We start from the raw sequence: 14,596 nt of genomic DNA, 5'->3' as shown, positions 1-14,596 counted from the left end.
TCCATGCATCTCTGGGATTATTTGTCCTAAAAAAATTATGCAGCTTATTTCTGTACTCATCTTTCACATTCTGAATTGCCTTTCTCACATTGATTTTTAATTCAAGTTTGTCTTGGTTCCCTACGTGAAATGTAATCTTTCTTTCATTATTGCTTTTAAGTCCTTTATAATCCAAGGTTTCTCGTTTGGATAGATCTTAATTGTTTTAGTTTGGACATGAAGCTGTTCACAGAAGATGGTATAATTGTTTATGATTATAGGTGCTCTTACTTATGTCTTCATCCTCCAAACAAATGTTCCAACTCATGCTATCAAAGCAAATTTGCAGATCCGGTTTTAATCATTTTCCTGTCTGTTTTTACTGTTTTTAGTTTTTGTTGATATTCAGGGAGGAGATGCACAACAATGTGGTCTGAATCTACAATCTTGGTCAAATCAAAGATTTACAGGAGTCAAGAATGGAGCAAAAACATTGATCCAAAGACCTCTCTCCACAAGTTGGTCTGCCAACGCACCTAGTGTAGTTACAGAGAGTAACCCTCAAAGCCAAGTCAATGATAGATATCACTAAGGATGATCTTCAGTGAATCTGGAGAGGGAGCAGCTGGTTCTTGGGCTGTTTCATAAACAACTCCTGCCTCCTCCTCCATATTGGCATCCAATGGAACATATACCAAAATAATGGGCATTTCACCCCTCCTAGATTTGCACTAAGTGTGGTAGTGGGCGTGAAAAAAGATGTGTTACCAGCCAGCCACAATCTTCATGCCTTATTATCCACTTTCCACCTCAGTAATTATGCAGCCACAGGAAACATGATGTCTTGCTGTTGGGTGGCCTCTGAATCACCTGCAATGCCATTACTTCAGCATTTCCTCACTCCAGGTACCTAAACTGCAGCCATGAACACAGTTCTCAATGCTTGCAACTCAGAGCTGCTGCAGTGAAGATATGGCCCTGAAACCCAAGAAGAGTCAGTGACCTGTCACTGGAATGCCTTTGGAGGCCCGCCATGATTTCCTCCACCCCTGCTCTGGCTGCAGGGGGTCCAGCAATTTCACCAATCCAGCATGGGAAGCGATGGCAGTGGTGATCAGTGCCAACACAGCACTGAAGAGGTTGACCATCTAGTACAGAAAGAGAATGAATGATCTCACCCCTGGTGCCAGGGTAAGCCAACCATCTCATCACTCTAAACTCACACACTCACAAGGCATCTTACTGTCAGCTCAAGGGACATCACCACTCACTCTCTCACATGCACCCTCACATCTCCATCTGGCCTCATCTCCTCTGGAGACTGCCTCCTCAGCCCTCACCACCTTGTGGCCACTTGCACAGATCAACATGAGCCTCGACACACACCCTGGGATACCCACTTCCCCAGTACAACCTTCACCCTGATCCTCTTCCTTTGGCTGAGGCCACTTCTCCCCCTTCCCAAAGCAAGCCCTACCACTGCAGCCGTTGGAAAGCCACCCCCCGCCTTATGGCTGGTCTGTTAGGTAGAGACCCTACTATGAGCCCACCTAAAAGTGATGTGGTGCTGCCCAAAGCAAGGTGGGCAAATAAATCACGAAGTCCCGAGTGAAGTTCAGCTCACTAGATGCACATCACTTATGTACAGTTGTGAAACATGTCGGCATGTGCCTGGATGATCCAGCATGGCGGGATGATTCCAGCGAGCAGGGTTTATAATGGGATGCTAAATTATGGAAATTAGGTTACTGACATGCGGCGTTGGGGAATGCGGCCCACCATTGATCGGTGGAGCGGACGATTGCAAACTGGTTTTGTGATGGCGTAAAACCTATTTTTGGCCTTCTCGCCATATTGTCCACTCATGCCTGCCACGACACTTGCCGCCTATGAGATTGGAAAGTTCCGGCTAATATATAATTGATTGATTTCAAGGGGCAAATAGAAGAGTATAAAAGCCACACATGGTAATTCAAATTTAGTGAGGCAAATATGTTTCCTAACCTGAAAATTTCAGCATCAATGTTTATTCAGATACATATATATGCTGCCTGCTGGTGATTTATTTCTGGCAGTTGAGGATCTATCCTGGCATAATAGATCTCTGCCTTTTACGCTACTACTAGGTTGATATTCAGATATACTTACTGTTCTGGTTCACACATAACACGTGGTTACATGGACAAAGTAGGGTTATCAGCAACTGTGGAACCATTGACTTGATTTTGAAAGGAGGTTCAGGAACTTGACACCAGGGGTTTGATTTAATGCTCCGCCACTGGTGGATTTGAAGGCAATGTTGGCATGTTAAGTCCAGTGGGTTGAGGTAACCTGCCACCCATCCGTCCATCCGTGCCTCCAACGTAAATATATCACTGGAGGGTAATGGAGTCAGGCAGTCCTCCTGCCAATGGCCAATTGAGGGCCTTAAGTGGATAATTAATGCTGACATTTAACCTGCGAACTGGAGAGGCCCACACCAAGCGACCAGTTTGGCAGGTTTCCCTGCGTGGGCTGGTAGCAGAAGGTGGTGGGAGTATCTCCTTAGCCAACCCCTTGGAAGCCCACCCCCCCCCCCCCCCCCCACCCAGGTTGCCCCATGGCCTCTCAAATCTCAAATTCCAGCACCCATCCCATCACCAATTCCTCTTGCTGGTACCCAAACACTTACAAAGTGCCTATCACTGCCTATGTGCGATGTACTGGAAGAGGCCACCACTCCTGCTGGTGCTACTGGTACATCGAGAGCTTCCTCTAATTGTCAGGCAACTCTCTGAGGATAGATTTCCTGTTCCTGAGGGGTGGAACTGCTGCATATTAACAGCCAATTGTCCATTAAATGACTGCAGGGCATCCATTCTACCCCTGGGTAGGTTCCACCCCACTTTTTAGTCTGCAGGGCAGGAGACTGCTGTAGCATGCATAATTAAGCCCCCAGATAGATTCTGGGTCCTGACCCCACACTTTAAGTGTGCCTGCCACTCATGCAATGCTATTTTGAAATATAAGCGCCCTAATTGGAAAGAAGGTGAGCACATCACCCAATTAGTGGCACCGAGTGTCTCCAGGAACTGCCTGCAGAATACCAGCTGTAAAGTAGCACAGCCCAAATTTTGTTATCCAGTGGGGTCTGTCATAGCATGGTTGCTGAGTGAGTGGGGTTGGGAGGGGAGATGGGAAGAGGCATGTGTGTGTTGGGGGACCTGTGGGGTTGATTATATGTACATTTGTGTGCGAGGTGGGGGGAGGGGATGCGGGAAAAGGGGCTTCACTGTCTTCTGCCACAGGGGAATTTGGAAAGCTTGGGGCAACACCCACCTTGCTCCCGCACCAGCAACCTATCTCCCAATCCCCAGTCTTGCTAGCATTCCTGATTTTATTTCCTCCGAGTTGGTCACTTTGCCTGAAATCTCTAATAATTACGGTCTCCACCTCCCTGGCCTGTTACCAAGCTCCTAAAGAGGTTAATGGGTCATTAATCAAAAGCAAGTAGGTTCCCTGTTCCCTTCCAGCACTTTGAAAAGTAGAGACTGTCCCAGAGGCCTTGGAATCCAGAGGCAGCCTCCAGTCCCATACCTCAGCAAGAGTTAATACCTTCAGTACAGCAGGGAGAATAACTGATAATAAAAGATTTAAAATATACCTTTTTTTGTTATTTTCATCCTTGATAATGGCTGGCATCAGGCAGGATGAGGAAACTTCACAAGTATAACATCAACGCAAAATGACAATAGCACAGTGTGCACATTCTGATGTTAGAATATACAACCCGTGATTTAATAAAATATATAAACATAAAATAGCTTACATATGTTAAGATGATAAAATACATACCTGGCCCTAAGTTATGCTTTTAGTGAGCTTTTATGTAAACATCTGACCAGTTTGTCAGACATATGACCTGTGAACTTTATCAAAGTGGGTCATTTTTGCCAACTTATATACAGAGTTAAGGTAAAGTAATTAGCCCAGTCCACACTGTATAATAAGCATCTCTCTCCATTAGAGAGAGACAATTGGTTATACATAGATTGAGGGCACCACACCACAAGTGTGGGGCAAGGCAAGGAGACAGAGTTAATATAGTCAACACTTACACTTATATCCCATTCTTTGACAGGTGCCTCAGACTATGATGTTCATTTTGTTTAAACTGAAACATTTCAAACTTGCTGAAAGGCGAACCTGGAAAAGCAGACTGCAAAATTTAGGTTTGAAAGAACATGTGAAATGGGCCATAGGTCCTTAGACCTTCTTGACAATTGTAAAGTATACTTGCAGTTACTTCAAATGTTTAAGAATGCAGACACTGCCTCCTATGATGTTTAAACCTTACGTGTAATTGCTGGGAGGGGTGCTGTGAGTATGCCTGCAATCACAAATGCACTAAATTTTCTGCTGGCCAATAGAAGTGAAAGCTCCAGCCAGGCTGTGTAAATAGGAAGCTGTCTGGTTGGAATAGTCCCTGTAGCTGAAGATCGTAGCAACCAGCCTGAGTATAAATAATATTTTGGTGATTTTCTGACTGTGAAAGCAATAGAAGCTAAAACCTTTCCAAATTATAATTCTGATTTTATTTCCTTAAATAATCCATTATCACAAATTGGTTGAGTAGTTTTGTTTTATTGAGACTTCTGAACCAGACTAAAGATAGTCCATGAGGATATTCTCTTTTAGCTGATACGTTCATCAATTCTTTCCCATTGCAGTCGTTTGCACTCCTTCAGCCCAATCTTTGCACCCTCTGCTCTATGGGAATGTATTTTAGCTCAAATCTTTGAACCTGGCAACTCATGTGTGCAGGAATGATCCCTACATTAAATCTAATCCCTACATTACATTGGCCAATGTTAGGAGACCCAAATCATAGGTGCACCAACTGGTGTAATTCCAAACCAATAGCCCAACATCCTGTGTTAGATATTCTATATTTTTGAGAATTGTATTTAAGCCTTTAACTGTTAACTACTGACTTAACTCCCATAATTGAAAACCTACAAGATTCCAAATTGACCAAATCCATGCAATTTTTGCTTGCTGGTACTGGAATGCAAAAACAGACGGAAATGCGCCCAAAACACCCTTTTATTAACAAGTTAGATAAAGAATTGTACCTTAAGATTTCAATAAACTAGCTCCTGCAGGTTAATACATTTCTAGATTTAAAAATGAGGCACAGCAATTGGGAACAGAGATTAATTTGCTGAACACGCACCAGGCAACACTGTATTTTGACTGCGTAACAGTATGCAGTTGCATAGTTTACAGAATATGACTCCGCGTTTAATAATACAACAGGTGAGACAATGCACTCTGCTGTCCATTTATGTTTAGAGGTGATTTTTTTCCCCTCCTTTTTAAAGTATTTGGAAAGTTTATGAAAAGCTTTTTAAACATATATTGATTTTACTTTTATGCATCCAAACTTATAATAAAAAAGGAAATCATCAATGCAATATGGCCAGGAATGTTACCAAGATTCTTGAAAAAAATCTTCCAAATAACTTTAATGTTCAAGTCAAAGTTTGGTCTGTATATAAAACATTCGCTTGCAATCAAGTGACTTTATAACTTGCAAATCGTTCCCTGATATCCGTAAAATTCACATCTTCCGAAAATGTAAAGCGCCTTTTTTTCTCTCTCTAATTGAGTGCTCTCTGTACATAATCCTGGGCATATGGCTAGGTCATCCTCACAAGCTCTGAAGTCCTTGCTATTGTGCATTGTGGTTAGAGTGTGACAGTTACTTGGGCCATATTCCCCACAGACGGACCCCCTGAGATGTGGCCCCCAAGCAGCATCTGCCCCGCCATCTCTACAGGACTCCCTGGACCTGGGCCATGGGGAGCCAGACAGCCATCAGACTGAGCCAACTGTTTCTTGGTCATCTTCCGTTCCTTGGCCCTTCGATTCTGGAACCAGATTTTCACCTAAATGGAAATAGATTTAAAACAGTAAAACATATCTCAAATGAATGGAAAATAAATACGCTAACTTGCAGGAAATTTTCTAAGAGAACGAAGCCAATGTGTTTATTTAGGAACATAGGGAAAGGTAGGCCATTCAACCTGCTGAGACAAGCACACCATTCAATCAGATCATGGCTAATATGCATCTAGCTTTTTATCTGTCTTATTATCTCAACCCCTAATGTCCCTGCCTACCAAACTATCAATCCCAGTGTCGAAATTTTTAATTGACCTAACCTCAGCAGCCTTTTGGGGTAGAGGGCTCCATATTTCCAATATCCTTTAGCATCATATCACAGCCTGGAATGTTTAAAACACTTCACATGAGGCCTTACTTTTTGCAGTGTAGAGATTGTTTTATATTTTATTCTTTCAAGAGATGCAAGTATGATTGGAAAGGCCAGCAATATGTTGCTCAGCCCTAATCACCATTAAGAGTCAACCACATTATTTTGGATCTGGAGTCATACATAGGCCAGACGGCAGATTTTCTTCCCTGAAGGGCATTAATAAACCAGGTGGGTTTTTACAACAATCCAGGATAATTTCATGATAGCTATTGCTTAGACAGGTTTTCAGGTATAATTGAATTGAAATTCCACTAGCTGCTGTGGTGGAGATTTGAACCTCAATCCCCAGTGCATTAGCCTGGGACTCTGGATTACAAGCCCAGTGACATTACCACTACACCACGATCTTCACCCTTAGGTTGCATACCTGCAGCTTTCAAAATGAGAAAGAAAAGATTGCGAATGTTGATGTTCTGAAATGAACATAAAAAATGCTGGAAGTACACATGGGCAGTCAACATCTGAAAGAAGGAATTAATGTTTAGTGTGCAGGAACTAGGTGCCATTAACTTTCTTGTTCTTTCACAGGTCCTGTTCATTTTCTGTTTTCACTTAAGAAACATGACATTCGTGAGCATGTCCCCATCATCTGAAATTTATTTTCAAATCATTATCTCCCCACTTTTAAAAGTGACCGCTAAATCCAGCTCTTGGACAAGTCTTTGGTCAGGTCCACCAGCTACCCACCTCCACCACCCCCCCACCCCCCACCACCAACTTACTTTTGTAAACTACCTTGTTTGCTTCTGTTAAAGCTTTCAATTGTTGATCTATTTTGTTAGGTTCTCAGTTTAAAGAGTCGTATATGAGCTGCATAGTGGCAAATATTGCAAATGATGAATTAAGTTCCCAAGTAATGGTTTACTGACATGCCTCACACAAATTGGCAGAAAGAATATTTCTTCCCAGCCATGAAGTGATTGCCATTTAATAGTACATTGGTTACAAGAGTGAAACCGGTTGAAGGATTTATCAGCAGCATTTAGAAAAGGTCACATTTTCTCTGTAATGCTTGCAAAATCACGCGGTATTTCTCTTTTTAAAGGACATATGCAATATTGGATTTTCAGAAATAAGATCAGAAAATTATGGAAATATGCAGCAGGTGTCTGGACATCTGACGGAGTTAAGGCTCGGAAGAGGCAATGAGATTCTCCAAATGAATAGGTTGAGGCTTTATGGGGAAGTAAATGTTGAAATTGAGAATAATTTCACGGAAAGCAATTACAATCTGGGAAGAGATCGACGAAGATCTTCCAACACACCGCAGATTTCTTTACTCAATATTGTGTTAACGAACCTGTCTTTCTGAGAGTCCCAGGATGGTTGCCAGTTCCGATTTTCTCTTGATAGTAATGTACCTGTTGTAGTGAAATTCCTTTTCCAGCTCAAGCCTCTGATGATCTGTGTAAACTACCCTGTACTTGTCTTTTGTCCGGGTTTTACCTGTAGAACGATAGCGAGGAATGTTAAAGCAATAATATCATTACCAATCCAACAAACTCAAAACTGAAAGTGAGAGTGTTTCTTTTATTTGGCCACCAGACTCGAATGGAACACCTTGTTTTGCGTTTAAATGTCGGAATTAGTTCTTGGTCATTCATCTGTTGTATGCATCAGTGGGATCCCAATATTCCAGAGCATGGTGCTAGAGGCTGTGTACTCATTTTGGCTTTCTTTTTGCATGTTGAATATTCGGTTTATTCGTTTTTGACGAGAACTCATTAAATAACTGAGGGGTCCAGTAAAACTGGATTTCGCACTCTTGAAAGTTATTCGTGCAAATTGACCAACTAATTAGCATCGTTACTGTGGCAAGAAAGAATTAGTATAATTTCAGCCAATATTAAGTTGCACCACCTGTGAAGAGTACTTTTCAGCCCAAATGTAGTTTCGATTGTAGCGGTTCCTCCCGTTCCTAAATTGTGTTTAACCGGTTGAAGATACCTGGTAAACTCGAATGCTCCACTGAATAAGTACGCTTTGATATATGCTAACGCAGAATATTAAGTTTTTAAAATGTCATGTCGCAGTATCTGTAATGGTAATAAATGAGAGGAACTGGTTTACTAAACAGCCCTCACACACAAGCTGTCAAGTGAACGCTTAGAGATATCAATATCCTATACGTTACTAACAGATTTGAATCAGTTTAAATTGAGGGTATTATTTATAATCACTGAACAGTATAAAGTGATTACAATTCATTGAATGCTTCATCTCACTGTTATTACTCGTTTACAAACTTCTCAATACAGCTATCCAAATTCAGCGTGTTGTCTTACGTACACGCCTGTAATTCGATAAATATTTACCTTCCCACCAGAACTGTGTCCCAGATAAGTAAATTCTCAAAACAAAATGTAGTTAAGTGTGCAAAATGACACTTCAACCAAGTGTCGCTTTCGACAGCGCTGCCTTCTGCAGTGTCTCTCCCAGCGATAATGAAACATTCCGATTCAAGATGATTTCTTGCTGCCCGCTGCTCAACCGCGGCTTTTTCGAGCTACAAAAAAAATCTACCCCAAGTATTGTAACACTGGGAAAGAAGAGCAAATGGGGTGAAGTCACGGAAATCCAAACGAATGATTAGATCCGTGTGCACATATAATTCATTGTATTAGGAGCCAATCTATTTCCATGCCACCATAGGTTAAACTGTCATGTGTAATATTTAAGATTTAAATGTAAGTGCTTTTGGGAAATGAAAGAAAAAACCTCGCCCTTTCCCCAAATTCATTCTTTAATTCTTGTAAATGTTTGCAGCTTTGCAGCTCGCTCCCAGTAATTGAAAGATGGGACCAGACTACACTATGGGGCATACACCCACTTGGACAAGTTAACAACGCGGTATTCATATGATAAAGCGAACACACTCCACACAAAGAGCTACAAGTCAATTTTACAAAAGGGTGGCTTTCTAATAGCTGGATCACAGGGCAATCTGTTTGATTTCCCTCACATAAACAAATGGCGGCATGTACTTTCATCTTAAAAGCATCTTTTCTGTTTTGTTAAAAACAACATCGAAAATGAAAGCTGTCTTTTACCTGAACGTCTCTAGGCCCCTGGGCCCAAAAGGCACGAAGAAAACGAGGGAACCAAACTTTTTGCAAAGGAAATGTTAAATCTGATATCTGGTATTCAAGTTGGAATCTTTATTGCAGCCAGTGATAATAGAGGAAGCAATAAACAGCTTTGCTTTGTTTAACACTATTATTAATCATATTTTTGTTTCATGAAGCATCTCCTGATTTACCCACTTAACAAATACAAGCAGAATATAAGAATCTGTTTTAAACAGCTTATTTTATTCAATAGAATCCTAACCAACTAAGCGCCCAAAGTGTAGCGTTTGGATAAATAGCCTGAAGGTTGATGAAATGAGAATCTACTGAGACAAACATTGCCTTCTCAAAATAACATTCCTTGTATTTACTTAGAAGCATGCAAACTATATTCAAACAATTTGAAATGTGTTTAGGGGCCAGAAAATTATGCAGTTTATTCATTTCTATGAATCATTCTTGAATCTCCATTCTGTCTTGTCAATTGAACGGCTTCCAACCAATGTGCTATTTCTGTTCCTCTAGTCCCTGTCCAACAGTATTTATGTTTCTTTAAGGGGTCAGACTATTGTTGATCATCACTCTCATTCCAAAAGGAACAATATTGCTGCATCAAATATTTGAAAAGGCACATAGAAAATGAACTTTCATCCTTTTCTACTTGATGGTGATCAGTTCCTTTTCAGATGCTGACGGACTTGCTGTATGTTTCCAGCACAAGCTGAAATTTTTCCGATTTTTTAACATTTGGAATCTTATTTCTTTTAGTTTTGTTCACTTGTTTAGGGCAAATTGGTTTAACATGATCCACTCACACAAATGCAGAATACTAAATGTTACACGTGTTTAATTTCAAGAGTCTTATAAATTATTTATAGTCAGTAAAATACCGTTCCAATTCCAGCCTCCTTGATCCAAATCAGAAATAGTTTGATGTATAATTGACTTGCACACCCAGGTCACAGATTAAATATATTTGCATTTGAACAAAAATTGACCTGTCTTGCGGGTGTGCCAAGGGTTAAAATTCAACAGGTTATACGAAGCCTATGTAAATATGACCTCGGTTTATAACGCGGCCATCCGCACTCGCATTATTCACCTTGGTAATAAAATTCAGGAGACATTGCGAGCCAGACAATGCTACAAGGACAAGATTCATTATTTATTGTGAAAATCGTCACCCTTTCCGGTAATATAAAGCGGCCATGTTCTCAGATAATGAGGAGTTAGGAAGCGTAAGAGGGCGCATATCAAAGCGAGCAAAGTGTTGAAAGGGCATGCCGCCTGAATATGACAAATAACAATGTAGTGACTGAAGAAACGGGACCTCACAGCTAGTTTACAGGATGGCAAATTAGCATTCAAACCGAGACCGGCGCCTGGCTACATTCCCACCTCTTGCAATTTACATGGGATTCCATCACTGGAATCTGGGACTAGGCTCTTAATTGAATGATTCCGTCTCCAAAAAATAAAAGCCTCACTTTGTTACACTGGTAGAAATCTTATTCTAAAAAAAAAGACTTCCATGCGCGATTAAAGTGACAAAGAGCTTAAGATACAGAAATACATTATGTGCTGAAATGCCGAATTCTGGAGGGAGTGTTAAATGACACCAACAAGAGGAGAAGGGTTGAAGCCAACACGGTATGTAGGCCCTAACATTGGGAGCTTGCGAAGAGGGACCCAGGTTTGTTCACACACTCTGTAACCTTTGTGTAACCTTAAAAAGGGCCTCACATCCACCCCAGGTCTTCAAAAACCTAAGCCTGAAGCTAACACCTTCCAGTTCACTTCCCGGCCCTAAAACGTCTTCACTGTCAAGCTGATTACTTATATTTGACACTAGGGTTCAATGTGCTTCTGGAGATGCAATATGTGAAGTAGTGTCGGCTTACTGGTTGATAACTGGCACTCGAACAATGGTACAATGCCGAAACGCTCAGTAAACGATTTTGTTGCCACCGGCATTTCAACCGATGAAAACGGGAATAAGATTACAACAATCATGACCAGATCCCATCATCTTCCCAGTTCTGTTTGCAGAAGCGGATCAACCCGAAACTCTCAAGTGAATAGAACCTGGATCTTTGCTGTTGATATCCAGCAATGAACGCTGAACTGGCTCCAAATCATAACGTTTATTCTCAAACTCTTAGCAAATGCGATTAACAAACAAGAAACAGCAAACAAAACTCCTCGGCTGAAGTAGAGTTTGGACACTAAATGTAGGATGGTTTAATACTTTACTTCAAATGGTTAATACCCGAGGCTGCGAGACAGAACCATCTGTATTTTGTTCCAATTTGACAAAAATGAGAGCAATCAGTTCCGCCTGAAGTAAAAGGGCATTAACCTAAATGTAGTTATCACACATTAATATTCAGTATTTCTTTGACATCCTTGATCCAGTAAACCATGAGATCTTGTTGACATCTCCTCAACAGTCTTGAGAGTAGAGTGAACGTGGGGGCAGTAATTTTCTTGGACTGTACGATCTTACATAAAGTGGTGTGCTTTCACAAGCAGAGTCTGGCTGACCAGCATGTGAAAGGTGTTTCGTGCAGTCACACTGTGGTGGGACACACGAAGGGCTTGGCCCAGCCTTTCATGTTCTTTAACACATTAGGGGTTAGGTATCACTGGCCTTAGCTTTCCCATTCAATCCAGTTCAATGGGACTCCGGGTCTATCCCCATTAAGTGCCATGTAATAGCTAAAGCATCATGTTGGCTACAGTTCCTTCAGTCTTGGTTGTATTTTTTTAAAATCCCGGCTCTATAATTGCCAATGATGTTATATATTGCAAAGTTGAAGTTAATAAAACTTTAGTTTTCCGCCAGTAATGCAATTGCATAAAAATCAGATTTGCAAAAAAGACCCCAATTTCCTGACCAAATTTCTCCCTCGAGAAAAAGAGATATACTTCAAGAATTTGAAGCTCATAGCACACAAACTGATAAACTGGATTTTACTGTAATCAAACGCAACAGCAAGCTTAACAATAAAAGTGTAACAGAGTGCGCGACAATCAACTCAAGTGTTTCCCACAGACTGCTCAGCCTGGTTGAGAGATAAAACGAATTTCTGACTCTGCCGAAGACACCAACCGTCATCGTCCTTTAATCATAAGATTCCAATATTACAGAAAGCCAAGAAGGAATAATATTGCAATATTCTTCTAGAAACCAAAATTGGTGCTTGCATTGATGGTTTTAATTAAATACAGCGGCTGCAAGTTATGAATGTTTGTAGTGATCATTAGTTCCTTGCCCTCCTTGATGAACCTACTGTTTAATACGCAGTTGGCTAACTTCGTGCCTTCACCTGGAGATTTTTCAAGTTTTAGAGAGTTCTTACCTGCAGCAGAGATCTGTGCTGTTTTCTTCATCCATTCATAAGGATTCCGCCTTTGGCTATTAGGCGACGTTTGTCCCCCTGAAGTTGCATCTAAGGGAGGAAGGATCCCTGCAGCAGAGGGGTTCATGGCGTTATAGTCAGGCGGGCTGTAAGGAACCTGCCCTGGAGTAGAGTTACTTATCTGCACTGGCACTGCGTTCGATGGGCCGGGTCCATAAGAACTCCAGTCCTCCCTTGGTGGACCATACGGAGAGGTCCAAGACACCGAGGTTTGGGGGTGATTTTCCATATTAGGCACATGATATCCCGCGTACTCCGAATATTGTGGAGGAGAAACGAAGTTCTGTGTGGATAAATTGATGCTTGGTCGTCTAACGGGCCCTGGGTACATGCTTACTTCTTTATCCAATATATAGCCCACATACATGGCTAGGGTTAGGGTTTGCGCGCATGCTGCAGCCAGATGCGGCTGTCTACTCGGACTGGCATTGGTCTGGTGAGGCTCATGCTGAACTGCCCCTATCGCACATGATTAACCATTGTTTACAGGACCCTGCTACTAACGGTGTACCAAAGGCGCCGCGACGTCATTGCACCGCCTGGCCATCGATTTGCATTCAAATAAGAACTGATGCTGCTCTGGTATATATAAAAAAACACCATTCTGCTCTGTGGCACTTCCTATTGCCAGATAAATCCATCTCATCATTAAAGAAAATCACACAACATTCTTTTATCCAGTGGTCTAGATACCTTGAAGGTTTTAAGCCTGGCTTCGAATATAATGTCACTATGTTAGTATAAAGCCAAGCAAATAGGTTGAATGTTTCAATGGCACCTGGCCGTCAAAAACAAATGATGTATAAAACAAACGATTTTAACCCCAGCGGCCAAGATGCACCAGGTTCATTTTCAGCCAAACACAACTTGTATGTGCTTGAGATAATTTAACTGACGACCTGCTGATTCAAGATTTTCTTAAATTGGACAAGAAATTATAAGATCAATGAAGTTTGTTAAAGAGTGAAGACCATTTTTCTTGTTTTATTTATACATTGGTCAGAGAAAACCCTCTAAATTGAACCATCCATTCGGAAAATTGAAATGATTCAATTGTGCGGGCCAAAAATGTACACTCTTTTCAGGAAGCTGTTCAAAGATAAATTTGATCCTTATCCTTCCGCGCTTACCTGGCTCATCGCGATAACTCACGGTATAACTCCGGTCTAAAACTATCTGTGAAAGCGCAAATTCAATCTGGTATGAGATGGCTTTCTGGGAGCTACCAAATCAAGCCATTTTGCTCCCGCCTTAGGTGTTTGTTCAGCAATACTGTATGTGGCTGCGATTCTTTCGACTCTAACATGTAAAACCACGGGAAAGGGATGCTGTCCACCTAAGTTTTCAGATTGTCATGCAGATGAGGGCCATGTCCATTTGACACAGCTATTGACGATGCGAAGAGGTGCAAAGTATCATGAAGCGGTTTCTTCATTCAACATTACAGTTGAAAGTTCTTCACAGTTATAGTGCCACTTGTTAAATCCATCCCAGCTCAAAGGGAATGTGTATCTGATCAAGGCTTCACATTCGATCTGAATAAATATGCTTTTTCTATCCAGGGGACTGCGTTGTTACAAAGCCATACTCCAATGGGAGAAAATTACCTGGATTTAGGCCTGACTTCTTTTGAGTGTAAGGCTGCAGTTATACTCAATTATTGGCCTAAAATTAGGGACTAGAAGTAGGATATGCAAATCGCAAAACCTTTTTTAAACTGCCCTAGTACATGCGGGGCACATTTTTGTGAATGCACGTTTTGGCTATCTCCAAAATCTCAAATATACAGATTTATTTATGCATTCATG

At 41.3% G+C, this 14,596-nt stretch overlaps 1 protein-coding gene across 1 annotated transcript; it reads right to left on the bottom strand.

The window, feature by feature from the left end:
* Positions 1-5,708: 5,708 nt before the first annotated feature.
* Positions 5,709-13,155, bottom strand: cdx4 (caudal type homeobox 4). The gene is made up of 3 exons (XM_041196181.1): positions 12,729-13,155; positions 7,599-7,744; positions 5,709-5,909 (listed from the first exon to the last, which is right to left on the bottom strand). Exons 1-3 carry the CDS (start codon positions 13,153-13,155, stop codon positions 5,709-5,711), a joined length of 774 nt encoding a protein of 257 aa, XP_041052115.1.
* Positions 13,156-14,596: the final 1,441 nt, after the last annotated feature.

Source organism: Carcharodon carcharias, chromosome 9 (genome assembly GCF_017639515.1).
Source record: "Carcharodon carcharias isolate sCarCar2 chromosome 9, sCarCar2.pri, whole genome shotgun sequence".
Classification (NCBI taxonomy): domain Eukaryota; kingdom Metazoa; phylum Chordata; class Chondrichthyes; order Lamniformes; family Lamnidae; genus Carcharodon; species Carcharodon carcharias.
Note: the sequence above shows the minus strand (reverse complement) of the source record. Positions and strands in the feature narration are given on the sequence as shown.

Excerpts from the sequence above, each read along its gene's own strand:
- cdx4 (XM_041196181.1), bottom strand. The coding sequence starts at position 13,155 with ATGTATGTGGGCTATATATTGGATAAAGAAGTAAGCATGTACCCAGGG. Across the intron at positions 7,745-12,728 it reads AGCACAGATCTCTGCTGCAG|GTAAAACCCGGACAAAAGAC; the intron begins GTAAGAACTCTC and ends ATCGTTCTACAG. Across the intron at positions 5,910-7,598 it reads TGGGACTCTCAGAAAGACAG|GTGAAAATCTGGTTCCAGAA; the intron begins GTTCGTTAACAC and ends ATTTCCATTTAG.